The following is a 17,666-nucleotide window of genomic DNA, read 5'->3' as shown; positions in this document are numbered from 1 at the left end:
TGAGGTAAGACAGGCGCTCCCTGTTTGCAGTGACCTGGGCTTCTGATAGCTGGGGGTGCTAAGGCAACAGCGGGGTTCGCCACCAGCCCTCTCTTATCGGTTCGGCTGCTTGGAGGGTTATCTGCCTATTGGTGTTTTGACATACTGATCTGGAGCACGGTGCCGAAATGGTTTTCCCTGTCACCATTTCTTGCTCTAGAAGCATTACACTTGCTGTCATGCATCTTTAAAAAAAAAAAAAAAGGTGGGGGCATTGTAGCAAAAATATAGTCTTAGCTTGGAAAGATGGTTCTACCCAGAAAGCTTTGGGCCTCTTCAACGGAGCTGGTGGTAGTTCTCAGTAAAGGTTCTCAAAGCTAGTTTCTCTCTGCCAGTCCGCTTACTCCTACCGTCTAGAACTCAAATTGACCCTCTTCTCTCTGGCTTATCTGTAGCTCCTCCTTGGGACCCTGGGTTTGGGCTGGGAGCTCTTGCTTAGGGTCCTAGAGCCCTATTTCTCTTCCCTGTCCCTCTGGTTCCTGCCACTGGAGACACAGTCCTAGAGTATTGGTCAGTAAATTGTCCCTGGGTACTTTGTTTTGTGGAGCAAAGACTGCGAGTCTTTGGGGACTGGTGAGCGCTCTTCTAACACGTGGCTTAACAGAAGAGACAGGCAGAAACAGTCAAGGGAAAAAAAGCAAATTCAGTTGTCACATGTCTATCACTGACATGCCTTTCGGTGCTTTTCCATCTGTGTATGGAGGGGTGGGTGAGCTGGGAGGATTGGAGGGGTGGGTGAGCTGGGAGGATAGCCCTGATGAAAGTGGAAGAAGTCTGGAGATCTGAGGGGGGGGGATAATTCGGAATATGTTCCCAAAGCCCAGACTTGAAGGTGAAGGTTTTGGGAGAAATTCAGGCAGCTAAAGGGGACAAGGATCCTGCTTCCCGGGACAACCTACTTTCAGGGGCTTGGAGTCCTTGCTGGGAAGGACTCTTGACGTCTCCTTGATCTGGCCCCATGTCCATCTCTTTCTCTTGCACTTGACTCCTGCCCCAATGTCCTTTGAGCTGCCCTTCCTGCCCACTTCTGCTCTCTCTCTTCCCCTCTTGCCCTTGCCGTGTTTCCTTTATTTCTGGGGTTGTTTGTGGGGGAGGGGGGTGGCCATTCTTGGGAGTGACTTTGTTCCTGCTGTACTTGGTCCCTGAGACCCAGCGCTTACGGGATTCCCTCTCCAGTGAGCTGTTCCCCCCTGCTCTTCACCACCTTCTCTCCAGATGCAGCACGTCCGCTGCCTGTGCTCTGAAGACTGAGGGTTTGCAGGTCAAGACGTTTGTTCCTTTGCTGGTCGTTCAGGGAGCAGCTTGGTCTCCAGATCTACAAAGGCAGAGACTTACAGGCCATGCACGGTCAGAAAGTAAGCCCTTTCTCAAGGCTGCAGGAAACGCTTCCTTGTTCCCTCCTTGCCCACGTCCCTCCTCTATCCAGCCTTGGCCTTGACAGCCCTCCCTCTCCCATTCAGCATTCTGTTTTCCCCTTAGTGTGATGATGGCGATGAGGATGATGAGGGTGTTGGTAATTGGCCTTTCTTCCTCCCCAGTCACCTAGACCTTCAAGAATGAAACAAGGGAGCCATCTCTGCCGGAGTAGCTGCAAGTGTTCTTCCTCGTACGTAACCCTGTCAGCTTCGGTTTCACCACAGTTAGGGTCCTTAGGAATGCTCATCCCCCAGCTTGGGTAACTCCCCAGCGTAACGCTCCCTGAAGCACATGAATGGTGACGACCATAATAATACCTAAGATTTGTAAAATACTGTGCGCCAGACACTGTTCAAAGCACTTTTACCTCCATCAACTCACTTAATTCTTAGAAACCAAGACATAGATACTATTATCCCCATTTTACACATGAAAAAAACGGAGGCACAGAGAGATTAAATAACCTTCCCAAAGCAGAGTGAATGGTTGATCTAGGACCGGAACCCAGGCAGCGTGGCTCCAGAATCTGGACCACCTGGATAAGGGACTGGATGGGTGAAGGCAGACAGCTTGGAAGGCATGGATGCTGTCCAGCCAAGTTTGAGGACAGAGCTTCCCTTAGCTGAGTGCAGCCATACCTGCTTGGTCTCTCGTGGCCCACACAGGTGAGATCTGGATCCTCTCCGGCCTCCATCCTTCCGGGGAAGGACCAGATCTGGCTTTCCCCGCTTGCTCTGCCAGACTCCTTCTAGAATTCTATCGGTGCCTGATATCCAGCCTTCTCCCCTGGTGCTGGATGAAGTGAAATGGACAGAGAAGTGGGCCTCAGAACTTGGGAGGTGGGCTGACAGGTGGGCCTAGAAGGAGGGTCAACAGACTCACATGAGGCATCAGGGTGAATGGATGCGGCCATCATGAAAGGAAACCAAACTCTCCCTTAACTCATGGGAGGGTTCCGGGTCACATTTAGTCCCCTCAGCCTCTTCTCAACAGGGGGACGTACTGCCCTCTAGGGGATGTTCTGGAAATCCGTGAGGGTAATTATTGGTTATCTTCATATGTTGGGGGGTTGGGTGGGCATGGAGGAGGGTCTCCTGGTATTACTTCGTGTCTTGGGGCCAAAGATGCTAGGCATCCTGCAATGACCAGTACAGTGCTACACAAAATGTCCCACATCCCACGTGTCTTTTAAAAGTCCCACCGGATTCTAACGTAGGTGAAAAACCTGTTATTATCCGAGGGAGCCTAGGACTCAGCTTCATTTTACATATGAACACAATATATTTTTTGAACCATTTTAAACACGAATTTCCCAGAAATGCAACTAGTGTGTAGATCGAAAGAACTTATCATTTGCTTTGTTCAGAATTTTTTTTTTTAAGATTTTATTTATTTATTTGACAGAGATAGAGACAGCCAGCGAGAGAGGGAACACAAGCAGGGGGAGTGGGAGAGGAAGAAGCAGGCTCCTAGCAGAGGAGCCTGATGTGGGGCTCGATCCCAGAACGCCAGGATCACGCTCTGAGCCGAAGGCAGATGCTTAACCACTGTGCCAGCCAGGCGCCCCTGTTCAGAATTTTTACCACGCGATGCTCACCGTTTCAGAGACCCGTGTTATCAAGGACACTGCTACTTGTGGGATTGGAGCTGCTGATACCTGCTGTGCGTGTCTTCTGCTGTTGTGCTCACAGGGATTCTATATGGAGTTCAAGGCTCTGTCAGCTCTATTACATGTGTAGTCACGCCGGACATTACATATTAAGATACTTTCCCTTTTTTAAATAAATTAATCTTTTATTCCACCTTTATAGTACACTTAGAGTATTAGATTTACTTTTTGAAAGTAGGTATCTAGTTTATATTGCGCATGAATGTTGTTCAGGAGAATAAAAGGGGCACTGGATTGAGGGCGTTGGGAACTATTGCCTTAAGCCTTTGGAAACCCAGGCCCAGCACTAGCCTGAAGATTCAGGACTCTGTCTTTCTTCTGCTTCCACAACTTTCCTTTTTATTTTTTTTTTATTTTTTTTTGTAAAGATTTTATTTATTTATTTGACAGAGATAGAGACAGCTAGCGAGAGAGGGAACACAAGCAGGGGGAGTGGGAGAGGAAGAAGCAGGCTCATAGCAGAGGAGCCTGATGTGGGGCTCGATCCCAGAACGCTGGGATCACGCCCTGAGCCGAAGGCAGACGCTTAACCGCTGTGCCACCCAGGCGCCCCATAACTTTCCTTTTTAAAAGAGACCCCCAAAACTTCCAGCTAAGCTGTAAGTCTTTACCATGGGCGGGGCACTTGGAATGGGACCACAAGATAAATAGCAGGGGGCTCAGCAGGGATCCACGCTTAATGCCGAGAAAGGAAAGCCTTTGCAGGACAAAAGGACCATGTCTGCGTTGTGATGGTGTCTGAATTGTGGAGCAGACAGTGATAGACTGAGGTCCAGACCAGCGGACAGTGAGTTAGGTCCTTCTCCCTGAGTGTGCTGGGAGAGAAGTTCCCCCGCTTCCTTCAACTGAAAAGAGGAAAAGGGAGGGAGGTAGAGAATAATGAGGCACTGGCATGGCTAGGACTTCTACTCTCCGCCAAGTGCCTAGTGACACGGCTTACATACATTCTCAACGTCTTCTTTGAAATGCTCCATAGGATAGATATTAAGTTAACAAAACTCAAGGTTTTGAAGTCAGGTCATTTGAGCTACAGCAGGAATTAAAACCCAGCCTGGTTTGATGCCTGTGTTAGGTCTTGCCCAAAACAGGGGTGAGTTCCTTCTCCAGACCATTCCTAACTTGTGGTTCTTTTAGAATAAGCAAAGAGATATAAGTCAGACGGATTCTGTTGAATCGTTATTCTACCTTAAAGCAATACAAACATTCACATGCTAGAATCAATACTCTGCTTATGAGATTGCTCTCTGTCTCTCAGTGTGTGTGTGTGTGTGTGTGTGTGTGTGTGTGTACAGACACATTTGCTCAGTCCCAGACGTCCTACTCTTGTGGGGGAAGCACACCCGTTTGGCTTCATCCACACTGGGTAACTGTTCCTAAGGAAGTGTTCTGATCCCTTTTATTTCCTGAGCATGCCTAACCAGGAGTGAGGAAAGCCAGTGAAAGGTACTATCGTGATGGAGCCTGGCTCAATGGACAAGGCAATACTCTTTAGCTGTAATTTCTCATAAGGTCTTTGCAAGTATCGCATGTTCCATTTATTTCAATTCACGACAACTGTCTTCTGGGAAGGAATATAGAACATAGATTTTGATATAACTTCTTTTTTTCCAGCTTTTTTGGAGATATAATTGACCCATAGCATTGTATACGTTTAAGAGTGTTCGACCTGTTGACTTGATACATTGCAAAGTGATGAGCTCTGCAGTATTGGCTACATCCTCATTACATAGTTATTATTTCTTTTTTGTGGTGAGAACATTTAACATCTATTCTCTTAGCAACAGTCAGGTATATTTTCAGTATTAGTAGCTATTATCACCATTCTGTACATTAGATTCTCAGACTTGTTAATCTTATATTGGTATAATTTTTTTAAAGTAGGTTTCTCGCCCAGTGTGAAGCCCAACGTAGGGCTTGAACTCACAAGCCTGAGATCAAGACCTGAGCTGAGATCAAGAGTTGGACACTTAAGTGACTGAGTCACCCAGGTGCCCCTGGTATTTCTTAATGGTTATTTTGTCAATTCCATTTTTCTAAGAGAAAAATACACTAAATTACACGGTGAGTTAAGAGGGCTTCAGGACTAGAACAATAGATCTGATTTAAAATCTTCTAGATGATCCCAGGGGCACTTTGATGGCTCGGTTGGTTAGGTGTCCGACTCTTGGTATCAGCTCAGGTCATGATCTCAGTGTTGTGAGATCAAGCCCTGCATCAGGCTCTCTCTGGGTATAGAGTTTGCTTAAGATTCTCTCTCCCTCTCCCTTTGCCCCTCCCCCACCCTTCTCTCTCTCTCCCTCTCTAAAAAAAATAATTAATTTAATTATTTTTAGAAAGGGGTACCTGGGTGGTTCAGTCGGTTAAGCCTCCAACTCTTTTTTTTTTTTTTTAAAGATTTTATTTATTTATTTGACAGAGATAGAGACAGCCAGCAAGAGAGGGAACACAAGCAGGGGGAGTGGGAGAGGAAGAAGCAGGCTCACCGTGGAGGAGCCTGATGTGGGGCTCGATTCCATAACGCCGGGATCACGCCCAACCACTGTGCCACCCAGGCGCCCCAAGCCTCCAACTCTTGATTTCAGGTCAGGTTTTGATCTCAGGGTCAAGAGATCAAGACCCATGTCAGGCTCTGCGCTGGGCTCACATCGGCTTAAGATTCTCTCTCTCCCTCTCCCTCTACCCCCTACCTCCCACATGCTTTCTCTCTCTCTCTCTCCTTAAGAAAAAAAAAAGTAAAATCGTCTAGGTGACCCCAAAGTACTTTCTAAGGAAGGAAGCTGTTATTGAAGGCTTTTCTGAATCAGGCAATAACTTTTTATTCTAACACCAGTCTAATAATCTGACATTCAATATTTCTCTTATATGGGCTCAGCTCCCAATTCCAGTGTGTTTGTGTTTCTGTGTGCATGGTTTCCCCACGCCACCAAGCAATTCTCTAACACTAGCTGGATGCCCTACAATTCAACTCAGTTCTAACACTGTCTACTTGGGGATAATGTCGGACCCCCCAAGTTAAGGGTTTAGTCCTACAAGACTGCTCCCCACCCCCGTCAGATGCCCATTGCAAGTCCAAGTTTTCACCTGTGCTTCTGACCAACTTGCTATAGGTCACAGGTTTCAACAACCCCGTCCTTGGATTTGACTAACTTGCTAGAGCAGCTCACCGAGAAACATTTTATCTACCAGATTGCCGGCTTATTATGAAAGGATAGAACTCTAACACGGACATATAGAATAGATAGATATACAGGGCAGTGTATGGGGAAAGAAGCTTCCATATCCTCTCCAACTGTGCCACTTTCCCCACATTGCCAAGTGTTTGCCAACCCAGAAGCTCTCTGAACCCCATCCTTTTAGGTTTTTATGGAGGCTTCATTATACAGGCATGAGTGTTAACTCATTGATTCAACCTCTAAGCACGCCCTCCCTTCCCTGGAGGTCAGGGGGACGGGTTATCTAGGGGCTTTCCATGGGGCACCTCGCTAACATAACAAATTACACCTTTATTGTTCTCATCAATTAGGAAATTCCAAGAGTTTTGGAGCTCTATGCCAGAAACAGGACGAGGATCAAAGAAGTATTTCTTAATATAAACGTCAAGATTGTACCTTGAGTCTCATTAACAATTACACGATATCACACTATTTAGTAAATTCAGAGGGGTTCGGAAGGGTTAAAAAACTCCCTTAAAACTTCACGCCTTTCTGATTCCCTAACTCACATTTTATTCTGCTCCCCTTATCGGTCTCCTGCATTCAGAGATCGTGTGAGATATATAGCCCTGGCTTACAGCCTTCAGCTCCCCTGAGTGAGCTAAGCAGGAAAAGACTAGAGAACATCAGGTGACCATGGGACCTGAGCTTCCCAACATGAACGAGCTGTGGTCTCATCCACCCAGCGCTGAGAGTGGGTGCACACAACAGCAGTTTCCCGCTCCTGGAAGCTGTGTATAAAGAACCAAGCTCGAGCAGGTGCAGAGGGAAGTTGTAAGAGCAGGTGGCCCTGGTTCCTTTGACACTGCTCCTGTTGCATTGCCTCTTCTTCCTCAGTGCACGACCAGTCGACGACATTAAAACAAACAAACTCAGCCTGGTTTACATGCTGGTACCCAAAGTGAAGAGCTAAAGGGGGGCCCAGCTCTCTCACTTGGAATAGCATGTGACTCTTGATCTTGGGGTGGTGAGTTCAAGCCCCACGTTGGGTGTAGAGATTACTAAAATAAATAAGTAAATAAATAAATAGGGGCACTTGGGTGGTTCAGTCAGTTAAGCTTCTGACTGTTGATCTCAGCTCAGATCTTGATCTCAGGGTTGTGAGTTCAAGCCCAGCGTGGAACCTACTTTAAAAAGATTATTTTAAAATAAATCAATACACTTCAAAAGTGAAGAGCTATAGCATTCTAGCCCCTCAGGAGTGACACTGGAGGACAATGGTGAAGGAACATTCTCTCAGTGAAGGAAAAAGACTGGTCTTGGGGGCAGTATGTTTGGTTGTCTACTCTCTGGACTGAGAGGTGGCTAGAGGGAAGATCCACCCTGTTTCAAGGGCACTTACTAACGGTTTCGCTAGATGGTCCGAGACCAGAAAGAACAGGATTGGAAGATTGGTGGCAAGGAGGTCTGGGGAAGAGATGTGTGAGCGGAATGCTGAGAATGGGCTGAGGTGGTGAATGCCCACCAAAGGCCTCTCTCCCTGTTCACCCCAGTGCTTGCTCAACGGTTTCTTGAACAAAGTAGCCATGTTGGCAGGCCTGGAGGCTGTGAATGAGCTCAGCAACATAGATTTCTCCTTATCAAGGCTGATCTGGTTAATACAATTGCTGAATGCTACTATGTCAACAGCAGAGACCAACACTGAGTCCCTGATGTGTACTATTCCCTGGGGGAAGCAGCCAGACATCTGATGGCAGGTTAATCGTATCAGACCTCTTTCATCACAGGGGGTGTGTAGATTTGCCCTCACTGGAATAGTCATACTCTGGACACGGATTTGCCCTCTTTGCTCATAATCCTTCTGCCAGCACTGGCACTGGTGGATTCACGGAATGCCTTACCTGTAGTTGTAGCATTCCCTATAGCATTCTGTCTAATCAAGGAACTTATGTCATAGCAAAGAAAGTGCCATAATGGGCTTGTGCTCATGGAATTCAGCAGTCTTACCATATACCGCATCACATGGGAGCAGATGCCTATTTGAAACATGGAAGGGCTTACTGAAGACTCACAGCCCTGGCTGGAAGACAATACTGGAAGGATGGAGCTCTGTTTCACCAGCTGCAATAGATGCTTTGCATCAGAGCCTTCGTCTTCCCCACAGCCAGAATATAGGATTCAGACGTCGGGCGTGGAAGTGATGTGGCTCTGTCACTATTACACCTGATAATCCCCTCACAGAATTTTGTTTCTCTCAGCAACTTTGAGCTCTGCTGGTTTGAAGGGCTCAGTCCCCAGAGGAAGCATCTTTCTACCCGTGAACACAATGGTTCCATTGAACTGGAAGATGAGACTACCACCTGGTCATCTGGGAACCAAGAGGTTCAAGGATTACTCAGCCTGGGGCGTGATTGATCCTGATAACCTAGGGGAAATTTGGGTTGCTGGTGTACACCAGGAGGAGGGAGAGCTATTTCTGGAACCCAGGGGATTCTCTGGCCACCACTTAGCACTTCCATGCCTTACAGTAAAGGTGAACAGGAACACGGAGCGCCAAAAAAAAAAAAGGTGGGGCCATTGAGAGCTCAGACGTTGAGTCAGAAATGGAAGTTTGGGTCACTTTACCAGCTGAAGAACCCTGACTATCAGAGATTCTGGCTGAGGGCAGGGGAAATCTGGAATGAGTAGTGGAAGCAGTTCCTAGATATCAATTATGGCTTCTTTTTTTTTTTTAAGATTTTATTTATTTATTTGACAGAAATAGAGACAGCCAGCGAGAGAGGGAACACAAGCAGAGGGAGTGGGAGAGGAAGAAGCAGGCTCATAGCAGAGGAGCCTGACGTGGGGCTCGATCCCACAACGCCGGGATCACGCCCTGAGCCGAAGGCAGACACCCAACCGCCGTGCCACCCAGGTGCCCCTCAATTATGGCTTCTTGACCAATTACAGAAACGAGGACTGAATTGGCATATTTTCTGTTTGCTTGTTTTAGACACGTGTTTATTTGTCTAAGTTAAACATTGTACTCATCTCTTTCTTCTCATTTTTATGTTATCATAGAAGTTGTTAGACATTAACTTCACAATTTAGTCTTTAGGTAACAGAATATTCGGTGGGACTATGGTTGAGTTTGAGGAGTAACCAGAGATGAGCTCCTCTGGTTGAGGACCTGTGAAGAGCTCTGTGTGTGTGGTCTGACTATAGTCTCCCCACCCCAACCTCACTCCCACCCATAAATATTTGTCCAATTTCTTGGATGTTTTAAGGCAGGGTAGCAAATTTGTACATTAAGAGTGGTCAGGCAGGTAAGAAAATGAGTGGTGAGAATGCAGCCCTCGCCTGGATGGGGGGGACAATATTCAGCTTAAGATGATCGAAAGTAGCTTTAATTTAAATAAAAAATATACAGCATGTGAGACAAACAAAAGATGTCTTCCAGGTTGTTTCAATCTCTACTTTTTTTTAAGATTTTATTTTTAAGTAATCTATGCTCTCTCTCAGGTAAATAAATAAAATCTATTAAAAAATCTTATCTTTAACCTCTTTTTTTTTAAATTTTATTTATTTATTTGACAGAGATAGAGATAGCCAGCGAGAGAGGGAATACAAGCAGGGGGAGTGGGAGAGGAAGAAGCAGGCTCATAGCGGAGGAGCCTGATGTGGGGCTCGATCCCATAACGCTGGGATCATGCCCTGAGCCAAAGGCGGACGCTTAATCGCTGTGCCACCCAGGCGCCCCTATCTTTAACCTCTTAACAAGTTGAAGACACAACCTGTGGGAGTCATGTTTTTTTGCCATCAGTGACCCCCAAGCTCCCCACCCAGGAGAAAATGATATGTACATATGTCTTTGAACAATCGTCTAAGTATTCCAGGATATTAACGGCATGCCAACAAACTAGACGATGAGGTATTAATAGCATAGCTCAGACAGTGAACCAACCAATGCTGCATGTGTGCGTGTTTGTAGGGCTGGGATTTACGCTAGTTCGTAAAGTGTAATCTTTTAGGCAAGATGTAGAAACATCTCTAAAGGACTGATCCCTAATATCTTCACTGCACATCAATTTATAGTTTGTGAAGTTTTCCGTATGCAGGATCTCATGTGGCTCTCATAAAAATCCTGGGAATTAAGCAGGGAAGGTATCATCTGAGTTTACAAATGCAGAGACAGGCTCATCAAAGTCAAATAACTAGCCATGGGCCACACAGCTAGTGAGTGGCCGACATATTTTCAAAATTCAGATCCTGGCCAAGAGGGAGTCCGTGTTTAACCCGTGTAAGCGTAGAGCCTGACACACAGTTTAGCACATAGTGTAAGCTCACTGGGTATTTGTTGAATGTGTCTTGCCAGCTGGTTTCAGAGTTCTTTCCACTCTGCTATGGAAGTCCATACCATAAAGCCAAAGTCTTAACTGAAACCGGTAGATGAGGAAGAGGAGTGGGAAGGGGGGAAGAAGGTAGGAGGTAGGGGAAGGAATAAGGGGCAGGGATATTCCCGGGAGAATGAGGAAATTGGAGATGGAGGCAGAATTTCTGGAAATGTCAGTGTTTATTAAACATTTAAGGATATTGGGGGTTTGAGAAGAAATATACAGAATGTAGAAAAATCCTAACAATCCCCTACGGCTGGGAGTGCAGCCTTTCCCCTCCCCCCCCCCATTTTCCATTTGTTTTCCTTTCTCTTTGGTTGTTTAAAAGCCATTTCTTAAGGCTTATTTGGCCCCTCCTCAATTCCCTGACCTGTGAGGATTCTTTGCCTCTCTCTGTCTCTCTTTCCCCATGACCTTGAGTCCCAGAAGAGTGCTCCAAAGTGGTTACGGGCACCAATTCCGTAGTTGAGGACTGAGCATCAGGGGCCCCTCTGCTTGGGCTGGCTCTCCATTAAGGATTTAATGGGGGAGTGAGGAATTGCAAAAACCACATGACGTCATTGGTACTCAGTCATGGGGGGAGGGCACAGGCCAACAAACAAAAAAGAATGGATTAAAAAATAAAAAATAACTAACCACCTAAATAAACCCTGAAGGAGAGTCTGATCTGGAGGATCCGGGTGTTAGCTGGGAGGACACAGGACGGAGCTGGGCCACCTGATGGAAGGGAGGGAGGGTCAGAGAGAAAAGAGCAAGGAAAACGCTGGGTGGTGCAAGGGACGGAAAGACCAGGTGGCCTGGGGTTGAGGCACGGGGTATCAAGGTCCCTTTCTTCTCGGTGCCGCAGGGACAGGCACCAAACACACAGTCCTTGGGGCCGGTGAAGGGTAGGGTCAGGCCCTGGGCTCCCAGCAAGCCAGGGAAGGAAGGTGGGGGAAACAGGAAGTGCCTGGGGAATGAACTTTGGAATGAAACTTACATCTCAAGGGCGCTGAGGGCAGGGCGGGGCTGGGGAGCTAAGGAGGAAAGCACCTAGACGGGGGATAAGAGGAGCCTAGGTCCCCCTGCTGTGGCAGGGCCCGGAGGCGTGGTCACTTGTCTGAGTCCAGGCCCATCATGTTCTTGAGGGCGTTCTTGAGGCTGGTTCTGCTGGGGGACTTGACCGCAGGCCGGAGTTCCGAGCTCTGCTCATCCTTCCGAAGCTCCATCTCGATGACCACCACCTGAGAGGCTTTGGTGGACTCAGCCCCTGCTCCCCGACCCCCCGCCCGGCCCGCTAACCGCTATTTCTTATCCTTGCGAGACTCCCCCAGCCCCTTGGACTTCTTCTCGCTGGCAGCTTTGGTGCTTCGGCTGTGATCCAGCATGGCGTACAGCACTGGCGTCTGCAGGGGGGGGTCACACATCAGCCCCCGGTCTGCTGGGGCCTGCCTCTTCCCACCCCACCCCTCACTGCTGCCTGGCAGCACCGCAGCTCGGCCGGGCCCCGGGTCCCACTCACCTGCCGGCCACGCTTGGAGTCCTTCGCGGCCTTGTGCAATTTCCCCTTCTCCATGGCACTGCAGGGAAAGGGGTTGCTGTCGGTGTGCCCCCCCCCCGCCCCGGAGTAGCCTCTGCCCAGATGGGCAACAGTGGGATTAGAGGGAGGGGGGCAGACTCCCCTTACCTGAGTCTCCTCTGTAGGGCCTCCTGCCTGCGCAGCCAGCAATAACGAACCAGATAGAACAGCACCAGCAGCAGTAACACCACCCCTATGACACCCCCAATCACGGCTCCCAGTACTACCCCGTACCTGGTGGGCACTAGGAGGGGGGGAAAGGAGTAAAGGAGTGAGCAGGGTCATACCCCTTTGGTTCTTAGCCCCACACCTGCTCCCTGCTGCCGGGGGGTTTACGGCTCTCAGCCAAGGCTGCCTTCCGCCCACCCTCCTGGAGCCTGAAGGGCGATCGCCCAGGCATTTTGCCTCTTCCCCCAACTCCCCAGTCCTCCCTGATACCCATCCCACTGTGTATTCCCAGACCCCCTCACACCTTTTTCAAAGACATAGAGTGTGACCTGAGAAGTCTTGCCCACTATGTCTGGTGGGTTTTTGACGTCACAGGTGAAGGTGCCGTTGTCACTGTAGTCCAGGTTGTGTATGACGATAGAGCCATCCTTCCAGTGAGGGTCCCCTACCCACTGGATGCGCTCTTTAAAGGTCCCCACCTCGTCAATGTAGGGTTGTCCCTTTGCATAGTGGAAGATCTATGAGGAATGAGGGGAAGTATGTGAGCCTACCCTCAGGGTGAGGGATCCTGGGCTGGAGAGGGTAGTTGGGGGTGGGGGAGACAGTGTAGATAGGCCCTAGTCAGATTGCCACTCGCCTTGCCAAAGTGGGAGTTACAGTTCTTAAAGGATTTCTCCTCTTTTGCTCAAGTTCTCTTTTCTATTGTCCTTTGAAACCACCTGTCCTTATCCAATCCCAGGACTCCCTGAGGCACTCACCGAGATGGCGTCACGGCCCCCTTCGGGCTGGTAGCGCCAGGTAAAGGAGATGTCATCTGAGACCCACTCGCTGGACCAGAAGGAGCAGTACAGGGTCACCCGGGAGCCCACTGCGCCGTGGACCTCCTTGTCCGTGTAAACCACAATGGCCTGGGCCAGGGGGAGCACTGCAAGCAGAGAGGGGACTCAGATGCCCAGGTTTGCCCAAAGAGGCATATAGAGGAAGTGAGACCAATAGAAGTCAGGGGCTGAGTCAGAGGCCATAGCAAAGCTGGGGCAGCAGTGATCAACCCGCAAGCCCAAATCTCTCTGCGCGGACTGAATAGTTGGGCGGGAACACTGTGTAGGTTCCAGCTCTTTAATATGTTCATTAAAGAAAATGAAATCAGCAGTAACACACCCCTCTTGAGGACTTCCAGAAGTTAAATTCTGTCTCCACGTCTCACTTTCCCTTTGGGTCAGTATTTAACTCTTAGATTACCCCTTAGATGGAGGTTTTAAGGTTTTACAAATTTATTATAAGTTAAAAAAATAAAAAATAAAATTTATTATAAGTTATACAGTAACACATATTGCATTCTTTTTATAAACTATTCAACCCATAGAGATAAAGCTAGAGTTCCTCTTAATACAACCCCCCCAAGCAATTCCTTTCCTGTAGTCCTCTCCCAGACATGACCACTGTTAATCAATTTAGTGTGTAACCTTTTTTCTATGTATCAAGTGCAGCGTAAACTCAACAAACTCAAGATGTATGTGTGCTTATATGACATAGTTTTGTTTTACGGAGCTTTCTTTTCTTTTGACATACATTGCATCATATTTTACTTGTTTTTTTTTTCCACTGAAGAATATATATATATAGAATCTATCATCTATCTATCACCTATCAGAGCTTCCCATGTTGATTCATATAGAGCAATCTTATTTTTAACAGCTGTATAGTATTTCACAGCATCACAAACTCAAATTTCTTGCAGGAAAAAAAAAAAGAAAACAAAAGAACTCAAGAATGTTTTTCCCTGGCTCAACCCTTCTCCCTGCTGAATCCCTAGTTGCCATAAAGCTTGCTCTTGACTGGGAGGTTAGGGAGGGAAGGATCTTGTACCCCTCTCCGGGGAAGCTGGGTACAGAGGAAGGCCTCTGAGCCCAGAGCTCAGATGACTCTGTGTGTGAGCTTTCTGTGGTTTGACCCTCCTCACTCTTCTCTTGGCCATGCTGGCCCAGTGCCACTCCCAAGATTCACCCACACAAGGAAGGCCATTCCAGGGAGATTATGTGTGTGGGCTGGCCCTGGGTGGGGGCAACTGTAGACCCTTTTGTTCTATGGGAGGGGGAGGAAGAAACCAAACAAACAGAGACGCATTGTCTGACCAATGTTGGGGGCTTATGCCATCCCCCTACCCCTTAACCCCCCCACTCCTGCTCCATAGTCTCAAATCTCCCACCTCAGCATGCAATATCAGTGACTCACTTCTTAGAGCTCTCTTGGGAAACCCAAATGCAACAACAAAGGTTATTCATTGGATCTAACTTCTATTCCTCCTGTTCTAACATTAACCACTGCCCTTTGGTTCTGTGCAATGGTTCCATAATGGGTGGGACAGGTTCTGGGACAGAACTCTCTTCCTTATTCTCCAAGACTCCCTCTCCCCATTTCCCTCACTATGACCTTCTCTAACTCCCTATCTTTAACATTTTCTCTGGGTGTCCCAGGGTAGTCCAGTACAACACCCAGAAGAGTATAGGTTATGGGTTTAGGACTCAAAGATCTGACAGAAGAGAACCTTGGATGTTCTTAGCACTTCTGCCCCACCCCCAATTTGCCTACTGCTCATCTAATGTACTAAGCTTTGGGGCGGTTTGGAGAAGGAAAGCATCCATTCAAATGACCCTACTTTGACCTCCTCTTGCTCACCCAACATCTGCCATGGGGTGAGGAAGGGGTTGGTCAACTTATGGAGGAAGACAACTCTAGATGGACAAGATCTTAGAATCTCATGGAATCTCTCTTCTACTCCACTCACCCGTATAATAGACAATGGATCCACAGGGAGAAACTGAGGCACCAAGAGACAAAGGATTGGAAGAGTTGGGCTCCTTCCTTAGATCACATTCCCTGACTTTTCTCTTAAGGAAACTAAGGTTAAGGACATCTCACACTGTCAGGGAAGAAGTAGGGACCAGAACCCAGGTGTCTGACCCTGTTCCCTACCCCACAATCACACCACTTCCCACCAGGCCCTCAGCATGGCTCTGGGGCCATGTTACTACTTTCCATCCTGGGTCCAGTCAGGTCCACCTCAGAGAAGTTCTCTACACTCTCTTTTACCTTCTCCCTTCACAGAATACCTTTATTGCCTCCCTCCAAACTATATATATATATATATATATGTATATACACACACATATTTTTTTCCTCTGAATATAATATTGCCTTCCTGATCCTGCTCACTCTTTGGTTGCAGTGGGGACTGCAGCGAAGCAGTGAGAAGGTTGCTGAGAAGCATCCTGAGTCCCAGGGCCCCCAGACTAGGGTGGCTCCACTTACCCAAAGAGGAGAAGAGCAGCGCAGCCAGGATAGGACTGGGGCTGGACGAGGGAGCCCCAGGAGCCATAGCTGGGCCAGGGGCTAGGGCCCGGAGCATCTGCAGGGTTGGGAGAGTAGGGGAAAAGGAATTGAACGTCTGCGGGGTTGGGAGAGTGGGGGAAAAGGAACTGAGCGGGGGTTCCTGGAATCCGCTTAAAATCCCCTGGGGCCCCAGTATGAGGGGGCTGTCCTGAGCCGGTAACCAATTGCAGCCTGGCATGCGCAGTTGAGAGGTGGTGGGGAGGGGGGCAGAACACAGGGAGCAGAAGGGGCATTGTGTCCTCTGGGTGGAGGGGTGGGGGGGACACATACCACCCCATACACAGAGGGCTTTGTGTCTGCTGGCCTACCCCTGCCCTGGGCTGGAATGCTGGGGTGGGGGGGTTGTGAGGGAGAGGGGCAGAAAAAGGGACATAAACACACTTCTCTAAGGGATAGGCGGGGAGGGAACCTAAATCCTAAGGCTGCGAGAAGGGAACCTAAATCCTAAGGCTGCGAGAAGGGATTCCTCTGTAGCTTCCTTACCAGAGAGTAGCTCTCCCAGGGGACCTGAAAATGGGATACCCCTGGTTTTATTTTTGTTTTTGATGACTATTGGTTGCGTTACAGTCTCCTTGAGTGATCAGGTCATCTGGGAGTCTTTTTTTCTTTTTTTTCCCCATCTCCCTGTATCCTGGGTGATTCTTCCCTGACAGAGCTTTTCCCCATTGGAAAATATCCAGGAAAGAATCCCCTGAGCTTTCCCTCTTTGTCAGAGAATTTTTCAATGCCTTGCGCTGCAGTTTAAGTCCACGTCAATTTAGAACAAGGCAACAAAATTGTATTGAGTTCCAACTATATGTAAAGTATGGGTATGTGGGTACCAGAAAGAAGAATGAAAATTAAGTTTCTCCTTGAAGGAGTTTAAAATCTAGTTGGGGGGGTGTGCAGAGAAGGGAGGATGGAGAACGAACCCATCAATAACTCAATATAATAAACCATGATGCTTGCCATAGCAGAAAGATGGACAAAGTGCTGAAAGTACCAAGGTGGGCTCAACCAGGTCTGCTCGACTATGCCCAATACTTCACAAACGTCAGGGAGATTGTTATGTAACAGAGATTAAAAACAAAAGTAAATCGAGGCACCTGGGGGGCTCCGTCGGTTAAGGGTTCAACTCTTGATCTCAGCTCAGGTCTTGCTCTCAGGGTTGTGAGTTCAAGCCCTGCGTTGGGCTCCACACTGGGTGTGGAGCCTACTTAATAAATAAGTAAGGAAATAAAATACATGAAGTTCAGAAAAAGGGGAAGTTGTGTATAGAAGGCAATATTAGATATGGAATGGGCAGTGAAGGTATCTAGGCAGAACAGCAAAAACAAAGAAGTAGGAAAATATGTATGTGTGTGGGTGTGTGGTGTGGTGTGATGTGTGTGTGTGTGGGTGTGCGTGTGGGTGTTGGGTAGATCTTGAGCATACTCAAGGCAGAGCTTGTGCCCTCCACTTTGACTTGATTTGGGGGAACTTGAAAGGGGTCACAGGAAACAAGTCTGTACAGGGGAGTTGAAGCCAATTGGTGAAGGGCATTAAATGGCAGATGAAAGAGGGTGGGTTTGATTGGTACATCATAATGTTACAGGATTTTTGTCCCCTTAGCACTCGTGGTTCTTTGTCACACCACTTCAAAGAATGAAGAGGTAGACCAGATGAAGAGTGGTGGGCAGCAAAGCAAAATTTATTGAACAGTAGTATAAAGTTCCCAAAGAGGGAGGGGGGCCTGAAAGGGTTGCCCTTGGAGTGTCTAAGTTTAGGGGTTTTTATGAGCTCTTTTGCAGAATTGTCTTAAGCAATCAGGGTGTGCTGAGTCACGCCAATCAGGGATTTGGTCACGTTATCTGTCTACCTACTAGGTTAACATCTCTGTGCTGATGGTCTTTTTTTGTTGACATCTAGGGGTTTATGTCTTT

The 17,666-nt window shown here is 47.9% G+C and overlaps 1 protein-coding gene and 1 long non-coding RNA gene across 2 annotated transcripts; one reads left to right on the top strand and one right to left on the bottom strand.

The window, feature by feature from the left end:
- The first annotated feature begins 415 nt into the window (after positions 1-415).
- LOC109491162 lies at positions 416-2,888 on the top strand. Its single transcript, XR_004627408.1, has 3 exons — positions 416-1,394; positions 1,578-1,645; positions 2,860-2,888. It is a non-coding gene; the product is annotated as an uncharacterized LOC109491162 (long non-coding RNA).
- A 7,930-nt stretch (positions 2,889-10,818) lies between these two features.
- MPZ (myelin protein zero) lies at positions 10,819-15,835 on the bottom strand. The gene is made up of 6 exons (XM_002928732.4): positions 15,685-15,835; positions 13,134-13,300; positions 12,680-12,893; positions 12,316-12,451; positions 12,151-12,208; positions 10,819-12,034 (listed from the first exon to the last, which is right to left on the bottom strand). Exons 1-6 carry the CDS (start codon positions 15,779-15,781, stop codon positions 11,933-11,935), a joined length of 774 nt encoding a protein of 257 aa, XP_002928778.2. The 5' UTR covers positions 15,782-15,835; the 3' UTR covers positions 10,819-11,932.
- Positions 15,836-17,666: the final 1,831 nt, after the last annotated feature.

Source organism: Ailuropoda melanoleuca, chromosome 8, assembly GCF_002007445.2.
Source record: "Ailuropoda melanoleuca isolate Jingjing chromosome 8, ASM200744v2, whole genome shotgun sequence".
NCBI lineage: Eukaryota > Metazoa > Chordata > Mammalia > Carnivora > Ursidae > Ailuropoda > Ailuropoda melanoleuca.
The sequence above is the reverse complement of the archived record's forward strand: the minus strand, read 5'-3'. Positions and strand labels throughout refer to the sequence as shown.